The 22,342-nt window shown below is 39.3% G+C and overlaps 1 protein-coding gene across 2 annotated transcripts in view; it reads right to left on the bottom strand.

The window, feature by feature from the left end:
• The window catches only part of LOC150084082 (regulator of G protein signaling 7-like), a 175,461-nt gene that overhangs the window by 53,541 nt on the left and 99,578 nt on the right, over nt 1-22,342 (bottom strand). For both annotated transcript variants that reach the window (XM_090375026.1, XM_090375027.1), the window contains exons 3-7: nt 11,528-11,624; nt 10,545-10,595; nt 9,882-9,991; nt 9,597-9,645; nt 9,012-9,076 (exon numbers count right to left, since the gene is read on the bottom strand). In XM_090375026.1, the coding sequence (XP_090231152.1) occupies nt 9,012-9,076; nt 9,597-9,645; nt 9,882-9,991; nt 10,545-10,595; nt 11,528-11,624 (372 nt within the window). The remainder of the gene's footprint in view (nt 1-9,011; nt 9,077-9,596; nt 9,646-9,881; nt 9,992-10,544; nt 10,596-11,527; nt 11,625-22,342) is intronic.

Below are 22,342 nucleotides of genomic sequence, written 5' to 3'. Positions count from 1 at the left end.
GGACATCGGAGTTCTGGAGGTATAGAATTCTTGGATGGAGATTATATCTATTGCTTGTTCTTCTGCTCCCCCTATAATTTTGTCAACAACTGCCCGAGAATGGTGACCATTTATTTGCATGATTAGCATTAGTAGAGGCATATGATGCAAGAAAGCAAACCTATGCACCATCAGCCAAAAAAAAAAAAAAAAAAAAAAACGCTCCCATTTCACCCCCCCCTTCGATCCAAATACCTGACCAGCTCAGCCTTAAATTTATTTCGGCTATCAACTTCCACAACAAAGGATGGAAGTCTGTTCCACCAACCAACAACCCGCTGGCTAAAGGCAAACTTCCGCACATCTATCCTACATCTGTCTTTCCTCAATTTGAATTTATGCCCTCTCAGGCGATTATGGCAACAGCACTGAGCATGCTCAAACCATTCAAGGTTTATACACCTCAATCAGATCACCTCGCAGGTGCCTAGTCTCCAGACACTGTAATTTGCAAAACTTAAGCCTTTCTTCGTAATAGCAACCCTTTGTTCCATTCACTAATCTTGTTGCCTTCTCTGTACTCATTCCAACAGCTCTACATATTCTTAAAATGAGGCCTCCGGACCTGTATACAGTACTCAAGGTGTGGCCTAACCATTGCCTCATACAAGGGGATAATCACCTCCTTATCGGCCGCCGAATCCAACATCAAAAGAATATTCTCTGCCGAATTCTGGCTTCTAAAATGGCCAACAGCAAACTCCACCTTCCCCCAGCTCTCAGATCAACGCAGTTAGCAGAAGCTCTTCAACTACGCAGGCTCCGGTCCTACATCGCAGAAAGAAGGCTGCTGTTCACCATCAAGATGGCCACCGGTAAAATTACAGAGCCGAACTTCTGGATCACTGCTCTTGGCGCATTCCTCCCCCTTATCTCCGGTCTTCAGCACAGCTGCTAGCAAACCGTAACCGGCTAGTACTAACTGACAGATTCCTGCCAAAGCAAATGCTGCCCTCACTGCAAGCCATCGACGGGGACCTCCAAGAAGTGGTCATAATAAAAAATACAGGAAGGGTATCCTCGTCGAACTGAAAATGTAAAACTGTGCTTTGTTAATAATCTGATTTATCTTTTTTTCTCATGTGTATCTCTTTTGTAAATATGTTTTGTTAACCCCTGGCACCACCATGCCGTGACGGGACTAATTGTATGTCTATCATTGCTGCAATTAAAGATTCTATTATTATTATTATTATTATCCCTGCTAGAAAAATTCCTGTATATCATTGACAAGACACCACGAGCTACTCTTGCAGACCGTCTGCACTGCTCAGAAAACTTCATATATGCCTGCGCAATTATCCCCAGGTCTTTTCGTTCTCTACCACTGTTGGTGTAATACCACAGAGTTGATACGTTACTCTGGGGTTACTGCTTCCCATATGTAGTACTTTACATTTGTCAATGCTAAACTTCAATTGTCACCTCTCAGCCCATCTGCTCAACTTTCTAGATCCTGTTGCAGCAGCGTATTGTTATTAATGTCCTTAACAATCCTGCCAACTGTCGTATTGTCTGTAAACTTGGACATTAAGCTTGATATACCATCATTAAGATCATTAATAACTACAGTAAACAACAATGGACTCAACACTGAACCCTGTGGGAACCCACTAATAACATTAGTCCACGAAGAGCAGTGTCCATTGTTTACCACTCTGTCTTCTCCCACTCAACCATCCACAGCAGCAATTTGCCTCCAATGCCACACTGCTCCAATTTGTGCAGCAGTCTTCCATGTGCAACAGTATCAAAAGCCTTTCTAAGATCCAAATATATGATATCACAGTTGTGCCCTGCATCCAGTTCCTTTGTGACCACATAATGTATCCAATCAAATTGGTCTGGCAAGACCTTCCCTTAACAAAACCATGCTGTGTCCGAGCTATAACTGAAGTCTTGTCTAGATGATCCTGCAGTGCTTCTTTGACCAGTGCCTCCATTAATTTCCTTGGAACAGAAGTTAAACTAACATGTCTGTAATTACCTGTGTCTCCCCTCGAACCTCCTTTGTGGATTGGCGTCACATTTGCACATCTCCAGTTCATGGGTACCTCCCCTGAGTCCAGAGAAGCTCTCATAATTATGGCTAAGGGTTTGCTTACTTCCTTTGCTGTCTCCTTTAATATAACTGGATAGATCCCATACACCCCGGGTGCCTTTTTTATATTTATCTTCAACAATTTCTCCTCCACTTTCCTCTCCGTTATTGCAAAATCATCTAGCTCACTGTCAGAGTTTAATTCACCTCTGGCATTCCCCTCCCTGAATAACCCCTCATGTATGAATGTAGATGCAAAATACTCATTTAGTTTGTTAGCCACCTGAGCAGGATCATCAACAGTTGAACCATCAATATCCAGTGGACGAATCTGATTCATCCCTTTCCTTCTAGCGTTTACATAGGCAAAAACTCTTTGCTGTTTTTCTTTGCATCCTTTGCCAAAGATTTCACATAATCTGCCTTTGCCTGCCTAATCTCTTTTGTGACTTGGTTACAGACCAGCTTATATCTATCATAGGCTTCCATGTCACCCATTAATTTATATGTATCCCATGCATTTTATTCTCTGGCATATGTCTCATTAGTTCATCTGACATCCATTTAGGCCTAAACCTTGAACAATATTTCTTAGTTGATATGAAAAGCCTAGTAGCTTCCAAGATTAATTCTTTGAATGGTTTTTTTTTTTTTTTTTTTTAGGAGCATTAGCAACTAAGGCCATATTGCTCTGGGATATGCGGTGGTCATTCCCTGACCTTTCCGCATCATCCGTATTTGGTAGTGACGGGCTCGAACCCAGTTTAATCAAGTAGCGTGTGCTACGCACTGCTGCTCCTTCCCACCTGGCTACGGAGGCGCCTCTTTGAATGCTTCCCATTTTGAATTTGCTGTTGGTAACATCATCAGTTTGTCCCACCGTATAGAATTTAAATACTGTCTCATGCCGCCGTAGTCGCCTTTATGAAAGCAAAGACCCTTCCCTTTACCCCTGTAAAGGTATTCTTGTTTGTAGAGTTTGCTGAGGCTGAATCAATTGGGAATGGTTGTGGTGGCTTATCATTGTCTGACGGTTGCTATAGGAGGGTTGGGACAGGTTCATCCATCACCGGTCCTTAGTCTTGCCAGGTCCAGGGCTCTTTGATATTCTGGGCAGGCCGCATCTCTGACCGAGTGGCCATTCTCTTTCTTTCTCCTTTTGCAATTAGCACAGCAAATGCTTTCATCCGTGTACATGTCCACTGCGGGCATAGTGTCCACACGCTATGGGTGCAATACTGTGATATATGCCCAAAGCCAAGACACAAGAAACACTTTGTTAGCACTGTGCAAAGTCTGAATTGGTGAACACTACACCCCAGGAAGATTCTGTTATGGGACATAATGTACTTGAAGAGCCTGGGGACACTGCATGACGCGGTGTGATGTCGCAGATGAGCGAGTCTTCATAGAGAACCTGAACGCCATCTCTTGTTTCATCTCTTCAAAAGAGATGTCAAACTTGTCCTGGTGTTTGTTGAACAGATCCTCCAGGAGTTCTGTATCAGTGGTGGTATTGGGCACATCATAAACAAGGATTGATGGATCTGTGCGATTAGGCGGGTTGCTGGACAGGACAGCTGCCGTGGATATTGTGGTCAGATCTTCTTTGTTGGTAGCTTCCAGGAGGACTCCTCGATTGCGAATGGCACGTAGAGATTTAACGTTTCGTGATTTAAAGTCTTTCGTTAGGGTGGATTGGACCAGATCTTTGACCTCCCCGCTGGTCTTAAGTTGGGAGTCTTCCGACGCACGCAGCAGGAGGGTGTGGTGGTCTTTTCAAGTGGTTTGGTTAAGGTGTAAAAACAATGGGTCAAACCACCTCCCGCCGATAGAATTGTAAAGGATTACGTAAGGGGATTTTTGTGGTAAGCGAAGGTACACCGCGTCGTACGGCTCAACGGCAGGTCACTGTGCGACAGTTAACATCGCAGTAAAATATCCAATGACGATGCCCCGCACATTCAGACGTATGGAGTTCCACAGCAGACGACCCAAGAGACACCCTCTCCTCACTGCTGATCATCGTCGTCGACGGCAAATGCTGTGGTGTCAACAACACGCTGGTCGGACATTGGAGAATTAGAAACGAGTGTGCTGGTCGGATGAGTCCAAATATGTGGTATAACACGCCAACGGATGCCTTCGCGTGTGGCGCAAGCAACACGAAGCCATAGACCCATCGTGAGGGTGCCGACTATCTAGGCATGGGACGGTGGTAGCTTAATATGAGGCATGTTTTGTTGGCAAAAACGAGGACCACTAGTGCGTATGGACCAATTTTGCACTTGTGAGATCTACCAGCAGCTCTTAGGAGACCATGTGCACCCTGCCATTTTACATTTTTTCCCCAACAGAAACGGGATCTTTCAAGAAGATAATGTGTTGTGTCACTGGGCCACACCATGCACGAGTGGTCTGGGGAACACAGTAGGGTATCACCCATCCAGTAAGATATCACCCAGAAAAAAATTAGTTGGAGGCACGTGAACAGTATATGAATGAAGAACATAAAAGTTAATTTATCCGGGATTGCGATTTTCCATCCGGGCTAGTTACGGCCCTGGACATTATGTGGATTACTAAATAGTTGCATGCATACAAATACATAATAATCTTATACTCAATGATATTATCTTATACTAGCCTTATCCTTTAATATAATTTTATAATAATCTTACAGTTATAGATAACTGGCTGATATATGTGAAATGGTATATATATATATTTGGCTTCCCGAGAATTATCTCATCTACCCCTGTGTTATGTCCGTAAATTGTATGTTCTCTCTCGATTTGCCTGTTTTGCTGGACGAAAACTCCGAGTTTCGAGGGGGGAGGGAGAAAAACCTAAATCAGCCATGGAGTGAAAGAAGCCCATAAAAGTTCGTCGCGTTATTGAAGGGAATCGAACCCAGGTATTTTCCACCCACGTGGGGAGGATGGTGCTTATATACATAGTAGCATAGTATTTAGGGTAAGGCGCCACCGTTGGTCTCCCACATCTGCGCCATCAGTAGCACTCTTGTGAAGTATACAGAACTCTGTAAATGCCAGAAATGACCAGATGGATTCGAACCATATAAGTTATGGTGCTACAAAGACTGTCTGCATCATTCCCCGTTCGAGAGCTTGGTGGACACCACCACTGAACAACAGCTTTCAAAAAAAAAAAACAAAATCTGCATAAGAGATGGAAAGAGTCAGGCGCTATACAAGATCGTATTGCCGTCTCCAGACCCCTTTTAATTGCAAATCATTTCAACCGCCAGAAATGATTTGCAATTAAAAAGCATTTAAATGCAACAGTAAGAAAAGGCAGATCGTTTTTTGACTCTCACCACACAGGAATTCCTAAAACACTGAACCTTGAAGTGTGGATGGACCACATTGCTTGGTTCTCAAATACTGTGGCCCCGATGTACCTAGACAACTTACCCGTCAACAACGTTCCTACTGATATGTTCGCCACCCTTCACATCACCAGGAAGCAGCTTATAACTGCTATAAATGGATTGCCACCCACTGCAACTGCAGGCCCCGATCTTGTGCCACAATTCATGATCAAATATCTTAGCTCGTTTATCATCAATCTTCTGCTATCGATGTTTAACCGTGTCTTAACACAGTACTACTTTCCTCCTCTCTGGAACAGATATGCTATGAGGCCACACCTAAATGCCAATCTGCAACCCTCATTAAACAGTTCAGGCCAACTCTCATTCTTCCAACCTCTTGAAGCTCATGGAGAAAACGTTACTTTCAACCATCACCAATCAAATTATACCTCACAAACCCCACAGATTCACTATGCCATTCCCAGAAGATCCACAGTTACCAATTTAACATCCATAACAAACACTGTTCTCAGTGCACTAGAAGCTAAAGCAGAGCTTGCTGTCACGTACATCGACCTGGAAGCTGCCTTCGACTCAATCAGTGTCCCCTCGCTTGTTCACCTCCTAAAAAAATACTTCTACATAAAAGCGGGAGTTCCCAAGGCGGAGTCCTCTCCGGAGCATTATTCACTGCAGTTATTATTCCATTTGTGCAACAGAGAGCAGACATACTCTGCTATGCCGATGATATTAAGATATATATATCAGATTAACCCGGCGAACATCTCTCAAACCTAAATAAAAAGATCAATGAAAAGTTACACGACTTAGGATCCTATCTCCATCAATTGGCCTCCTGATTAACCCTTCCAAATCAGTCTAAAATTGTCTTTTCTCTGAAGCCCCAACCCACTGAAATCCAAGCTTCTCTAGACGACATTTCCTTTCCAGTGGTCAAGATGCATATGGACTTGGGAGTCGTCTTCGATTATAAACTGAGCTTCAACCGCCACATTGACAAGCTCATAGCAAAATTCTGTCAAATGCGCGGGACCACCAAAGAACAACTGCTCCACGTTAGGGATCTGGATGTGACTCGTCGGTACGTACACTCCGTCGTATTATATGCCTCGGAAATTTGGGCGTCCGCAGCCCGTACCAACATCAAGCGCGTGTACTCCGCCGAATACTGGCTCCTTCGTTGGATTAAGCATGAACATCGTGGTCCACCCCAGCAAAGGACAACTGCGATGGCGATCTCACTAAATTTTGCCCGACTTCCAGATCTTGTATTGAAAAAACGCCTTGTTCTAACTTCCAAAATGACAACAGGAATGGTCTCGGAGCCAAGCATCTGGGAACTGGGCAACTGAAGAATCCTCTACCCGGACTGAGGTCAGCTCCCACGCTCACAACCCACTATAACAGACTAGCCCTTAGTGACCGTTTTCGGCACAGAGAGATGCTCCCCATAATCCATTCAGTTGACGGCGACCTCTGCAGGTTTGCGAAGGATCTGAGTACCGAAGAGAGATCCTTAAGAGACTGACCTTGGCCAGGCAAACTGCACATTGATATAGGCAACATAATAATGCCCAATATATTGTAAATAATGTTTAAAGTACGGTGTCTTTATGAATGTGTTGTGAATAAAGTCAGGTATGAATATCTTTATGAATATAGATATATATTTATGAATACCTTTATTAATACATTGTAAATACTGCAAAAGCATAATATTCTGTAAATAATCTGACAATGATTCTATTGTTGGCTCTGGGGGATGAGCCCGAACCTCGATGTGGGCCCCTTCCCCTCCTCAAGGCTATTGTCCACCAGCCAGTGTAAAACCAATGGCATTGCTGCTGTGAAGGGTGTATTGTATATATCACTTTTGTATACAATAAAGTGTGTGTGGTCTGTTGTATGTGCATAGTATTGTGTTGGGTTGTGTTGTTTCTCTGGCTTCTTGGCAGCATGGGCCCTACGTTGTCCGCCACCACCACTACTGGGAGGTGAGCCAGGCTGTCCATTATTGTCTGGCTGGACTCCGCCTGGGTCGCCTAAGCTTCCTGGACGAAGTCCAAGTTAAAAAAAGAGAGAGAGAAAAAAAAAGGAAAAAAAAAAGAGCAAGCGGAAGAAAAAATAAGAAAAAGAGCAAGAGGGGTAATAAAGCAAGGAAAAAAAAAGTGTAAGCATGGAGGGAGATGGAAGGACGAAGAGAAAAGGACTTTCTCCAGATGAGAAAGGCAGGGAAGGAATGAAGGGTTGGACACCCATGGACCAGAAAGCCCACCCGAACAGGGACAATAAAAGTTTGCAAGGCCAGAGTAATTCCATAAGGAGTCAGCAAGTCATGGTTGGTCATTGGAGGTTTTAACTGTCCTGATTGGTCATTGGAGGTTTTAACTGTCCTGATCTGTCTGTTATGGGTTTGTTTGACGGTTGGCTCGTCTAATTTCAAAGAATGTTTTCGCAAACTCAGTAAAGGCAAGGTAGCAACGCTCATCCTTGCCAGTAAGAGGTGCTCATTATGCTGTGGGTTTTTCTGTATTTCAGTTATTAACCTGAGTCGGGAGTCTTCGTATATAGCATAAGTGTACATAATGTGGTGTCCCAACTTTCTTCATCTCCACATGTACCTATCGGGTCATTTTCAATCCCTGGCGTTGTCAGTTTGAGCTTGAAAGGCCCATGGTCTGTAAGGAGGAAGGTAGCTTGTAGACCTGGTGAATACTAGGGAGGAGACTAGTAAATGCAATTGATGGGATGAATTTCCTGGTAATTATATCCTTGTCAGAGTTTTCCCAACTCTCTTGCCAGATTCTAGTAAGTTTTTCGGTGATTTTCTTCTTTTCAAGCCCGGGATCATTTGTGAGGTTAAGGGTAATATCAACTATTGTCGTTGGAATGCCCCTCTTCAAGCGTTAGAAGAGATCTCTACGGATGACCTCCAAGTGGAGGGACAGACAGCTTGCAAGGACCTGGAGTGCAGGGGTGCTAACTATGCGGCACGCCCTGGTAACTGTAAGTAGCATTGTTCTTTGGATGGAGTTTAGGTGCATATATACACTGTGCAACCCCGCAAAATTTTTCAAAGATTCGGACCCTACATAAAACACAGCCATTACAATTTTCACTGAACGTGTACTTGGCTCGCGTTTGAGCAATCTGTAATATGCTAGCGTATGAGCAATCGGAAAAATATATACGTTTTCCAAAGAACCTTCAAAATTGGAGAAATTAGTTAATTTCAGATTTATTATTTTTTCTTGAAAGAGAACATAATGAATCTGAAATTTAACATCTGCGAAATGCATCGAGACTTTCCGTTGAACCAGCATGCGAAGCACTTCGCAGCAGCAAAGCTCAAAGTGGTAACTAGATAAAACTAAAAAAAAAATATATATATATATATTTTGGAAGAGTTCAAACTCCATAGACTAAGTAGTACACTCGCACAACACAACAAGAGTTGCAGACAAGCAATAGTCATACGTATTTAAATTTGCTCATAAGTTAATAACTAATATAAATAATAAATATAACTAATAAATATACAAAAAAAAATATATATATATATTCATCATTCACCTGCTCATAATCTTCCAATGTATGTTTCTGCTTATTCTTCAAAGCTCTCTTTACGAGGTAGATTGCTGCAAAAAAAATAATATTCATTTTATATTAATAATAAACTCTATATATTGCTCATATGATGAATATTTATTAAAGCACTTTATGTATCGTCACATTTGTGATTTTACGCACAACAACTGCAGACACTTAAATTATTACAAACGATCATTAGTTCCTTCGTCAACACCTGGGAAATTAAGCGATCAACGCTTTCATAGACAAAGTAAACGATTAACAAGACACTACACATGCTGTCAATTTCAAATGCGCAACAATGGTCACTGACCGAAACTTCCAATCACAGCGCAGTTAACTGCTGTCATTTCCATTTGCCGGAACGTATTTCACGAAAGCCCACGAAGTTTCTGCTCAAATTATCGGTTGGAAAGTGAAACGGAGAGAGAGAGAGAGAGAGAGAGAGAGAGAGAGAGAGAGAGAGAGAGAGAGAGAGAGAGAGAGAGAGAGAGAGAGAGAGAGAGAGAGAGAGAGACAAAAAGATGGCTTATGCCTTAAAATCACTGCTTTTGCACTTTTACTCACCATATTCTGTATTGTCAGGTTGATGATGGGATGGCCAGAAGAATGGACTCTGAAAGATAAGAAGGAAACATTTGTTGATTTATCTTTTCATGATAAACAACACGAACTGGGAACCAGATTTTACCAATAACTAGTTATAAAATTAATGACTTTTGGGACAATAACCGAGCATTGATAACTTTATTTTCATTATCCTAAATTAATTATCTGCACAGACACTTTGACCTTTGAGCTTATCTTCATGAATCCAGAAAGAGGATTTATGGCTTTTAGAAGTAATTTTACCTGAAATCTGTAGAATGTACTGTCATCTTTGAGTATAAGGGGTTTGGTTTCACTGACTGGGAAGAAGTAGCCATGTTGGCACAGGAGATTAGCTAGATGAAGTGCTTCCGCTGAAATTTATAAAACCAAGGTTTTCATTAATGTTTTAATTAAAAGGGTATGCAAGGATTAATTTTATTGTTCTTTTAAATTTTCTAAATTCATTAATTTTAGTATGTAAAATTTAATTGTATTGTACTTTTAGATATTTAATTCTAATAGAAAAGGTGTTAATATAATTTCCAATATAAATGTAATATGAAATATATTTTATTCGTATGCAATTTTTTAATATTTTTATATTTACATATAATTATTTTATTTATTATTATTTATTTTATATTGCATTTATAAATTTTAATTAAATTAAATCGAGTTCTTATTTTATATTTATATTTGTACTTTTATTTATTTATATATATACATTTTAAGAATAAACTTATAAAATGATAAATGATATTAATAATGTATACAATTATAAATTTAATCCCTCTAGTATTATGTAATAAAATCAGACGTTTTTAAATCCTAATATTTTATTACATCAAAATTTCTAATCTAAAAATTCAAAGTATAATTGAATTCATAATTAATTATTCTTAGTTTATAATTATTAATACTTACAAGAATCTTCAATTTTTAGCTTATCCATCAGCCATTCAATAAGATCGTTACCTGAAATAAAGAATGTTTTTCATATCTAAGGTTTTTATATTTTTAGCTTCTTAGTTATTTATCATAATAAAACACAGTAGTAATATTCTTAAAACCTTTACTAAAATGTAAAATATTTCTATATAATGAATTAATATGCAGTCCGATTCTGAAAATTTTCAGTTCTTTTGACATAGTAATATAAAATTAATAAAATTCATTATAATTAATTCATTATATAGTTAGGGAAGGATGCTACGTGGTTGTTTTCCATTAAAGTTATTATTATATTAAAACCAGTCTTATACCACGTGAAAATTAATATAGTTTATTAGACTATTCGCCTACATTACTGTACATTAAGGTGACGTTTCGGGTATCGTACCAATACCCATCGTCAGACCAAGTGTTGGGGGAAAAGAAAATAGAAAGGGTTACAAATTTTAATATTTTAGAATATTACAATTACCAATAATACTATTACATTTACTAATTCACGTGGTATAAGAATAGTTTTAATATAATAATAACCTTAATTCATTATAATTAATAAAATTCATAATATTTCAATCCAGTTCTTGATACACCTGCGCACCATGCCGCGAAAAGAATATTTAAGATCCATAACTGTGTTAATTATAAAAATAATTTCCTATCTTTAAATAACAATATCATTGTCTTTTTAAACGAAATTATTGCATAGTTTTAATTGTGTCATAAATATTAATTTTAAGCATTTAAAGTATTGGAGACGTTTAAAAAACATATTTCCTAAAGTAGAAAAAAATGACAGCTTAGTTTTTCAGTAGATGGCAGTAAAAGTCTACGCTCTTCTAAAAGTAAAGTCCCTCAAAATTGCTGTTGTAAATAAATGTTTTATTTAAAATATTTACTTTTTAAGACTTTATTTTTGCAAACGAAATAGTACATGGTATAATAAATTATTTTCTTACCTACAAAGGCACACGGAATTGTTGTGAGGAAGAGCTTTTGACTTCTTACAGGAATTCCTGATTCTGGATTTTGCATCTCACGGATTAATTTTTCCATCTACTCCATCAAAACAACAAAATTAGTCTTAGAATAACAGAACATTGAAAAATCCATTGAAATAACTAGAAAGATAAAATTAATGTTTCACAAAGAGCGGAAGTCAATAAAGTTTCTCCATCCATGATCTAATAAAACAGATGAGTGGATATTATCGCTTGGACTAAAGCTATAATAAGACCAAAATAAATGGATATTGAGATGAGAAGTAAATCGAGCAACTCTCCTATAACGGAAAGGTAATTTCTCTAAGCGACACAATAAATATTTTGATGTTAAGCGGAAATATTCCCTTTTCTCATGTATCGCCTACGTTGTGTGTTGCTAGGCAACACAAAACGTGGGCGTTTAGGGGAAAAGAACCAAAGGAGAAATGCACGGACTGCAGATCTGGAGAATTTCTGCAAATACAAACCTGGATTAGCATAGTCTTCAAAAGGTCACCATGACTACAGTCAAATATGATAAAATGTTGACAGTCGTCAAAAGAACTGGTTTTGGTAAGTTTCGAGACAACAAAAAGTCCTCTTTTGTTCATTATCATTAAGATTCTGATCGATATTTTGAAACTATTTCGAGAACAATTTTTTTTTCCGGTTCTTTTTTCCTCACTGAGAAAAATGCGTATTCGCCCTCCTTCATTCATTCTCTCTCTCTCTCTCTCTCTCTCTCTCTCTCTCCATTGTAAGCATCACACTATTTATCTCGGCTTTAGCACGTTCTGTCAAAAGCATGTGTGTTTCTGATAACAGTTACTTTCCCCAGTAGAGGTCACATCGATCGAGCTAGAGTTCCACTCTGTTTTATTTTTTGTTTTTGCCCTTTTTACGTTGCAGCTCCTCGCATTTGTCAAGATGAGGAGGTGAGGACCACCTTCTCTGAGCAACTAGAAAAAGAAGAAAATTTTCTTTCATCACAATTTGTGTGGGCGTGGTTATTTGCTGTCGTGATCTACCACTCACGATTCGTATTCTTCGGGAATCCAAAGCAAATACCAACAAACTTAGTTGAATGTCGGGAAACCACCGATCTTGGCAAGTTGCCAAATCATGAGAACTTTTTTTGATGACACCCATTTTTTCTTTTGCTTTTTGTGCAATATCTTCTGCAACAGTGAGTTAACCTTGGCACCCATTTTTATATCACTCTACTCAGCTGGTAGACTTCATAAAATAGGTGAGTGCGGCAAAATAAAATAAAAATATTCTTAGTGCTCCATTCTGTGCGATGCGAACAAACAAAACCTAAGTCAGCATTCATTGAACTAATTTATTTCCATTCGAATATTATCTTAAAGTCTAAATATGGTTACAGAAAATATGTACATTAATAAAAAAAATTACACAAGTAACCCTCGCTTAACGCGAGAAACACGATACGTTCCTGGCAGCTCAGCGTTAAGCGAATTTCTGTCCGCCGTAGGATGTTATTTTAAATTAAATTAAAAAATATTTATTTGCAAAATTTAAAGGAAAAGTATATTACCCTTATTTCATTTTTATTTACCATTAAAAAAACAATGAAATTGCAAAAATATGTCAGAAAGCTTTATACATTCTGTATACATTGAGTGGGCAAAAATATTGGGATACCTACTTAGTAACGGGTAGGCCCAACTTTCGGCCGGATAAAAAAAGCATTCCACAGGTATTTCCATCCATTCTTGTTGAACCGTTGTCCATAATTCCGTCGCATTCCTGGGTGGAGAATCCAAAGCTCGAACGGACCTTTCCACAGCATCCCAAAGATGCTATTGACACACCAGTGAACAGGGTGGCCATTCTGTGGTGGTAAAATATGCGGTATGCTCTTCGAATTACATGTTCTAGCCACCACGGCTCTGTGGAGAGGCGCATTGTCATGATCATCGTGCATCCATTGCCCTGTGGATGCACGATGACCATGAAGGGATGTAGATGGTCTGCATGGATAGACACATAACCTGGACCATTGAGAGATGCGTCTAGACATACCAGACGTCCCAACTTGTGCCAGTTGAACACGCCTCAGACCATTACCGACCGTCCATCTGCCTAAACAGTTCCTTGTTGACATGACGGTTGTATAGCTTCGGGCGGTTTCCGCCGGTTACGCACCCTCCGGTCCCTTCGAAATAACTGGAAACGGGACTCATCGGACTAGGAGACCCGTCTCCAATCATCCAAGGTCCAGTGCCGATGTTCTTTCACAAAGTTAAGGTTTAGAGTCCTGTGTGGTGGTGGTATTAGCAATGGGACTCTGGTGGGTCAGCGGCTCCCATAGCCTATTGCAGCTAATGATTGCCTGATGTTCATGGTGGAGACGTTTCTGGCATCTCCCTCGTTGAAGTCGGCGGTGATTTGTGCCACTGTCGCTCTCCGGTTGGCTGAAACAATGTGAGACAGACGTCGACGACCACGTTCACCCACCAATTTTTCTCTGCCCACAGCTCTATCCACGATGAGATGTTATTCCGGAAATGGCGTATTCTCGATACACTCTTGATACTGTCGAATGGGGATAGTGCATTTTCTGTACCACCTCCACGATAGAGTGACCTATGAGTCGGGCACCCACTATCATCCCTCTTTCAAAGTCGGTTAACTCATGATGTTTATCCATACTGACATCGAATTGTCGTGTATGTGAATGCAGTGTACCTATATACCTGCCAAGCGGAGGGTTCGTCCACTAATGAGAGGGGTGACAGCGTCGCGTTGCCCAGGAACCAGGTATTCCATGAATTCTGTCCTTTCAGTGTATATTTATTAAATATGAACATTCACTAGTCCCCAAAAATATTTGGACACACCTGTTTTTAATGGAACTTTCCGGATAAGCAGGGGATTCAGACCTGTATAAAAGGAAAGCTGAGGAACCATACAAGTTGTGTTTGTTAGTTGTTTTCCTTGTTCTCATAGGCGTTCAAAGTTCAAAGCCAACTGACTGATTTCAAGAGGGGTATATTGTCGGATGTCGCATTGCTGGCTCGTCGATGCGTTCAATTGCTGACAATCTATATCATCCAAAGTCAATTGTTGGTGATATTATCATGAAATAGAAATGCGAGCATACCCCGCCGTCCAGTGACGCACAGGAAAACTACAGAGGCTCACCCGACGTGACCAGAATGTATTCGGAAGGGCGATTCGACAATCTCGTCAGATCCCTGCAAAACATCAACTAGGAGTTTAAGGCGCCAACAGGGTCTGTACGAACAAGCTACGTACAGCCACCGTTTTTCTGGTAGAGCGGCTGCGCTTAAGCCAAATATCACCATCCGTAATCAGCGATTTCGCCTTGCATGGGACGACGAACACCGTCATTGGTCTATAGAGCGGTGCAGATCGGTTCCACCATTGGTAACTCGGACCCTTGGGGAGTGGTGTGCCGAGTTACTACCAACAAACTGCCAAGAGGAGAAGTAGTCCATTTTACAGTAACACCACGAGAAATCATCACAACGTCATGGGAGCAATCCATGATGAATATCTCGGATACTCACTTTATTCTATCCGAGTTTTTTACCTTTGAGCTTTTTTCAAGCTACCAAAAATATGCATCACTTGGAGAAACACCCGGGTTGCAGAGAGAATGTTTAGCGGTGTATAACGGTTGGTTGTTTTTCGGATTTTAGCTCCATCAGGAACTTAAGCCGTATTGTACGTAAATTGTGTGTGTTCTGTTGTCGGTTTGCTGTTTGCCGGACGAAAAAGCCCGACTTCTCTGGAGAAAAAAAACCATCCTACTACCCTCACCTTAGACCGACTCAGCCACGTTGCGAAAACGACCCATAAAAATTCCTCGGTCATTGATTTATGGTTACTGACAAGCTGGGAGATTTAAAACTATCGCGGAGAATCTAGAAATTGTAGTTATGCTTCTGATTTTTGCGGGCCTCCAAAAAAATCGGTGTATACTTCACCTAAAGTATACTCGTATGTGCGTCTCTAGTAATATACACCGATCAGCCAAAAAATTATGACCACCTAACTAATATCATGTTGGTTCTCCACGTGTAGCCAAAACAGCTCGTACCCGGCGAGGTATGGATGGTACAAGATTTCTAAATGTGTCTTGTGGTATCTGGTACCAACACGTAACCAGCAGATCCTTTTAACTCCTGTAAGGTCCGTGGCTGAGACGCCACAGATCGGAGTTGCTATTCCAACACAAACCACAGATGCTCGGTGGGATTGATGTTGTTATTATTATTATTATTATTATTGTTAACGGCTACAAAACAGCAATCAAACGTGCCTGAGGGTACAGCTACAAAACATTATTACACAGCTTCAAAGCAGAAACTTGGCGTATACATTTACAAAGTAAAGCGAAAAGTAAATGTACATAAAGAGAACGCAAAACAGTAAATTGAAAATAAAACTAAATAGATAAAAATAGGATGATTCAGTCAGATTTAAGTGAACAGATAGGAGTAAGATAGAGCTCTGGTATTTCGTCACACACATTTCACAATCAGGGTCTTAGAACTTGCAAGAATAGTCAATTTTAAGGTTCAGGTAACAGATGAGGTTAGCGATTTCAGTTGCCTCTTGAAGTGTCCAGGGGTGTCAAATATCTCCAGATTTGCTTTGTTGATTGATCTTGCAGTCCTGTTATAGAAGTTGTAGTATCCAAAATTTGTTCTCGCATAGGATGGTTTCAGCATTGGATGGTTTCTTAAAGCTCTTGTCGGTGCGTTTAAATTTATTTGAGACGAGATGAGGGCAATTCAGGGTACCATTTAACAACTGGTTAAAAAGGAGTAAGTCGGCTTTATCTTTTCTTTCTTCCAGCGTTTCAAGTCCAAAGAATACACACCACTGTTGGTAGGATTTCTCATTGCATTCAAGGCCACTTTTAAAGCAAACGTACTGTATTGCTCTTTTTTGAATATTTTAAATTTCTAATTTTTGGTAAGCTGCATGTGGGGACCAGACCTGTGAGTCAAATTCTAGGGCTGGCCTAACATAGATTTTGTAGAGAAAGATGAAAAGTGCCAATTGATTGAAGTCTCGGTTAATTCTTTTCAGGAAACCTAGTTTTTTGCTAGCTGCCTTCACAATGTTTGAGACATGGACATCAAAGGAAAAATGATTCTTTAATAAAGATACCTAAATATTTGGCTGTACTAACTTTTTTGATTGCCTTGTTGTTGATACAATAAGAAAAATTAAGTTAGTTTTTCTTGTGGGCATTAGCAAAGCTCATCAGCTCACACTTATTTTTTTCATTGATTACCGTTTTGTTCTCCTCCAGCCACTGAATAACTCGTTGAAGAGCTTCTTTTAGGATGATGCAGTCATTGGTACTTACTGCGAATTGCTTTATAAATTTTTATGTCGTCTGCAAATATGTTGATTTGGATTTGATAGTCTCCAAGGGTACTTGGCAGGTCGTTGATGGAGATAAGAAATAAAAGCGGGTTTAAGGATGAACACTGTGAAAAGAAATGAGATTTTACCTATAAATGTCACCGACATTTCTCTACCTTCCGAGTAGTTTGCAATCCAGTTTAATGCCTGTCCTCTGAGACCATAGCAATCCAGTTTATTGATTAGTCTCTGATGGACTACCTTGTCGAAGGCTTTGCTTAAATCAAGGAAGATGGAGTCGACTTGTTCTCCTTCGTCAAGCGCCTGGGATATATTCGAGAAAAACGAAATCATATCTGTGCAGGTGGAACGACCCTTGATAAATCCGTGAGAGTAATCTGACAAATTAAGTTTCATAAAGTTAAATAGTTGCTTCATTACAATGGATTCAATTATCTTTGAGAGTGTATTTAATTGACAAACTCGTCTGTAGTTGTTGGGTGAGGATTTGTCTCCTTTTTTGTAAAGAAGAGTAACAGTGGCCTTTTTCAGTTGCGCTGGATAGAATCCACTTTCAAAGAACAATTTTATTAAGTGAAGTAATGGCTCTACAAGTGTGGTTCCACATTTTTTCCATAAAACAGTAGAGATACCTTCCGGGCCTCGTGCGAGGTCCTTTTTCATACTGTGGATTGTGCTCAACAGTTCTGCTTGGTTGATTTCAAATACTGTTAGTGTATCAATGTAGTTGAAAGGAAAATTTTCGTTACCTTCCATCCCGTCATCTACTGTATCTGTTTTGTAAATTTCTTCAAAGTTAGTAGCAAGGTAGTCTGCTTCAGACAGAGATGACAAATCATTGGGAATATCTAGCGTGTTTACAGCCGCATTTTGATTTTTCTGCCTTGAAATAGCTGAATATAGGCTTCATATCTTTTGCTTCAGATTTCTTTCGACGAAGCCCAACTACTTTTTGTAGTCCTGTTTTAATGTCATCTTAACCTGTCTTCTTAAGGAAGAATATTTATTGTAAATACATATTTACTTATTTATCTTAAACCTACTATGCATTTTTCGTTTTTTTGCCAGTAGGGATTTTAGTTCCTTAGAGAACCAGTGTGGGTAGTTTGGATCAGGAGCACTATAGCATGGAACAAGGTTGTTTGTAACTTCGTTAATGATTTGGTAAAAGTAGTCCTTGAGGATTATTGATTTGTAATGGTAATTTCCAATTACAGTTTTTAAATGCATAATTCATATCAGGCCATTTCACTTTATTGAAATTGAGCTTCTGTTTTCGTTCTAAATCCGCATCTTTAACTGATCTCTTCTTGATGGAAAAAGCCACGGGAATGTGATCTGATTTGAAAAGATTAGTTGGCTTAAAGACCACCGAAAGTTGGTGAAGACTAAATCCAAGTAGTTTTCGTTTCTAGTTGGAAATTCACAGATTTGATTCAATTTTTAAAGAGATGAAGATTTTTTGAAATCTACCTTTAAGTGTCCAAATATTAGTTGGAATAGCATTACATCCATTGTAGGCATGTGGCATATTAAAGTCTCCTAAAACAATTAAATGGTCTATTCCCAGATGTTGATCAAGAATTTGGTCGATACTGTTCTCAAATTCCATCATAAGAGAGTTATCTACAGGTGATAGAAGGTAGACAAGCATAACATAGCAGGTATAAGGGCCACTGCCCAGTTGGAGGAAAATACCTTCAATGTTAACCAAGACTTTGATTTTTGAGATAGGAATCTCTTTTTGCCAAACAATCATGAGCCCACCGCCTCTATTATCCAGTCTATCCCTACGAATAACAACAAAGCCCGGTGGGACAATTCACTGTCCCTAACAGCCTGAGTGAGCCATGTTTCCACTAAAAAGTAGATGTCATAGTCTTCTTGTAATATAAGAGAATAAATGTCTTTATAGTTGGTATTGTTTCATTTTGTAATTTTGTACGCTCAACAGAATCAGGTGGGGCATTTTCTCTCAAGGTATGAGAACTCTGTTAGTGAAGAGAGCTGTTGTACCATAATGAGATTATAGAATTTTTTGTGGTGATTGGAGGCATTGAGGAAACAAATTCTGTATAATACGGTAGTAGATGATTATTGAATTGTTTTTCGATGTGTTCACATCTTTTGGTACTTCCATACTCCAATAGGTTATTGGCTAGATACTGTGTGAGACATTACTGTTAAATCAGACAACACAGATTCCGACAAATTCTTTGTAACCTTATTGTTTGTAAACATCTACAAGTAAGACCGAGACGTGAATCTCTGCAGTAGCACACAAAAATTATGATTGATATGGTATCCAATAATGAAACCACTGGATAAGCCTAAAATCCGGTCTACCATTCATCACTAATTATCATTGAGTGACTCTGTGGAAAAAGATCTGAAAATTCCTTCGCAACGTCAACTCGTTTAATAAAACTGAGTATTAAAAGATGGAGGCGCCGGATTTTTCTGTTCCATAAACTGACTAGCCTTACAATGCAAGCAATTCATAGACATGTGGGCCAATAGTCTCTTTTTCAACATTAAATCTGTATCTCTGTGAAATCTAGTCTAAAATGAAGCAGCTGTTTGTTTAAGACAGTTTCCAGCAGTCGAATCACAGAATTCTCTATCAGTACTGTTTGTGAACTACTACCGATATTAGCATTGATCCTAGAGTTTTCTCTGATTGCATTTCAGTCACGTTACTGTCTACAACACGCAACCATAATGTTTTGATTAGATGGTCTTCGCCGTGTTGTTTGCTCTAACATCAGATTCGGTGTTATTTGATTACTCCTCGAGTTTTCTTTTTGCTCTACCAGCAGCTCCACAGAGAAAGAAATGGAAGCTAATGGCAAAACGATGCCTTTTTAATAAAATACGACGAACAGCAAAAGCATCAGCTCGAGAGGAGAAATGATGATACGCTTTTATGCCCTATTGCACAACATGTCTACCGAGATTATAGCCCAACTTGTGTTTACTTTTCGGTTCAGTAGCCAATAAGAACAATAATGGGAGCGCGACGAACGCATCTGTTCTCAGTGTATGCACACTCCAGGCTTTGAGCTAGTCTTTTAATTACTTGCACTCCCACATTAACGTTTTTTTATCCCCTTAAGTTTATTTCTTTTGGTTGATCAGCTTAATTTACTAATTACACCATAGGATCGATGCTTCCCGATTTAAAGAATTCAGCAACAAATAATTGAATACTTCAATTAAAAAGGAATTTAAAATAGAAATTTCATGGAATTTTAAAAATTTCTATGCGGTGTCTTTCTTTATGCTACATTTTCCTATTTGCATTTGTATGGTAGGTTTTTTCACAACGTTGCCGAGTTAGTCAGTCTCAGTGGAGGGTTGCATAATTTTTCCTCTAGGTAACTCTGTTTTTCTTTCAGAAAACAGCAAACTGACTGGAGAATACACGCAATTACAGATCAGGACACTGACGCTTCATGGGGTCGATATATTGCTTAAATTCTCCTACCTCCTACGTTACAAATCTAGCCTCTCATAGGGTCCTTATAAATTTTCTTATATTATCATCAGGATTGTGTTCCTTACACATTTCTAGCAGCCCACGAGAATTCTGCACATGAAATGTGCAGAAACAAACAAATCGCTAGTATTTCAATAATTTCCAAACACTAATTTCTTTCTGTTTTACATAACCTTCGCGTCTAGCATAGTTCGTATAATCTTCGTCCTTCCTTACGTCTCCTCCCACCCTACACCGGGTGGAAACGACCTGAGTTCGAATCCCATCAATGAGGCTGGAAATTTTTATGGCCTTTTTCACAGCGTGGCTGAGTTGTGCGGTCTCAGTCAAAGGTAGCATGGTTTTGTTCTAAAGGAAACTCGGGTTTTTCATCCAGCAGACAAATCAAGCGCAGAACACGAGAAGTTTACAGTTATAATATACACTGCGCACTATAGTCGAAGTGGCTGATCTACCTAAAACCCTACAACAATCAATCAGTCTGTTTTAGATATTTCCTAAATTGTAATTTTATGGTTATTATGTACTAAAGACAAGTTGCTACAATGGATAAAAGGGTGGTTGAGTGGGAGAAGACAGAGAGTGGTAATCAATGGAAGCTGCTCTTCGTGGACTAATGTTATTAGTGGAGTTCCCCAAGGTTCTGTGTTGGGCCCACTGTTGTTTTCTATATTTATCAATGATATTGATGAAGTTATAGGCTTAATGTCGAAGTTTGTTGACAAATGCAAAGTACTGCACATGGGTAGCAGTAACCCCAGAGTAACATACCAACTGTGTGGTACTACACTCAGGGTAGTGAAGAATGAAAAAGATTTGGGGGTAATTGTGCAGTCAGATATAAAGTTCTCTGAGCAGTGCAGACGGGCTGCCAAAGCAGTTCATGGGGTATTGTCAATGATATACAGGAATTTTGCTAGTAGGGAAAATGAGGTGATTATCCCTTTGTATAAGGCAATGGTCAGGCCACACCTCAGTACTGCGTACAAGTCTGGAGGCCTCATTTTAAGAAGGATGTAGAGTTGCTGTAGCGAGTACAGAGAAGGGCAACAAGATTAGTGAATGCAAAAAACGGTTGCTCTTACGAAGAAAAAGCTTAAGTTATTGAAATTACAGTGTCTGGAGACTAGGCACCTGCGAGTTGATCTGATTGAGGTGTATAAGGCCTTGAATGGGTTGAACAGGATCAATTCTGATATGATTCTTCCTCTTTCTAAGATTACAAACCTGAGGGGGCATAAATTCAAATTGAGGAAAGACAGATGTGCGGAAATTTGCCTTTAGCCAGCGGGTAGTTGATTGCTGGAACACACTTTCATCTGTTGATGTGGAAGTTGATAGTTTAAATAAATTCAAGGAGGAACTGGACAAACGTTTAGAGGGAATGGATGTGTGAAATGTTTTTTTTTTTTTTTTTTGGTTAATGCTACATAAGCTTGCTTTCTTGCATCACATGTCTCCTCTCAGTACTACTGCTGCTATTTGCAAGGTATAAAATAATTCGTTTTGTTAGACATTCAATACTAGTTCAGACTACAGTATAAGTAGAATGTATTTAGTTTTTAAGGCGATTCGATTGCTAAAGTCATATTGCACCATTTATAAATCATCATTAAAAAAATATTGGAGAATAGCAGCATCCATACCGGTGAGATGGGGGGGGGCGGATTCGAACGCGCGGCTCTTCTTCTTTATACAAGCTTGATACTCACCGGCCCAGTCCAGCTACATGGATCCATTAAAAATAATACTAAAAATAAAAATAAAACTAAAAATATTATCAAAATGTTATTTTGATAATATTTTTAGATTTAGTTAACAAAAAGGATACTTACTTTTTTTGTAACTGAAAGTTTTCCAGGAATTCACATCCGGCAAAATTAAAATTGTCTCTATATTCA

The sequence above is a fragment of the Mastigoproctus giganteus genome, chromosome 6 (genome assembly GCF_048544385.1).
Source record: "Mastigoproctus giganteus isolate SK-2022 chromosome 6, ASM4854438v1, whole genome shotgun sequence".
Lineage (NCBI taxonomy): Eukaryota > Metazoa > Arthropoda > Arachnida > Uropygi > Thelyphonidae > Mastigoproctus > Mastigoproctus giganteus.
This window is presented reverse-complemented; position numbering and strand designations above follow the sequence as displayed.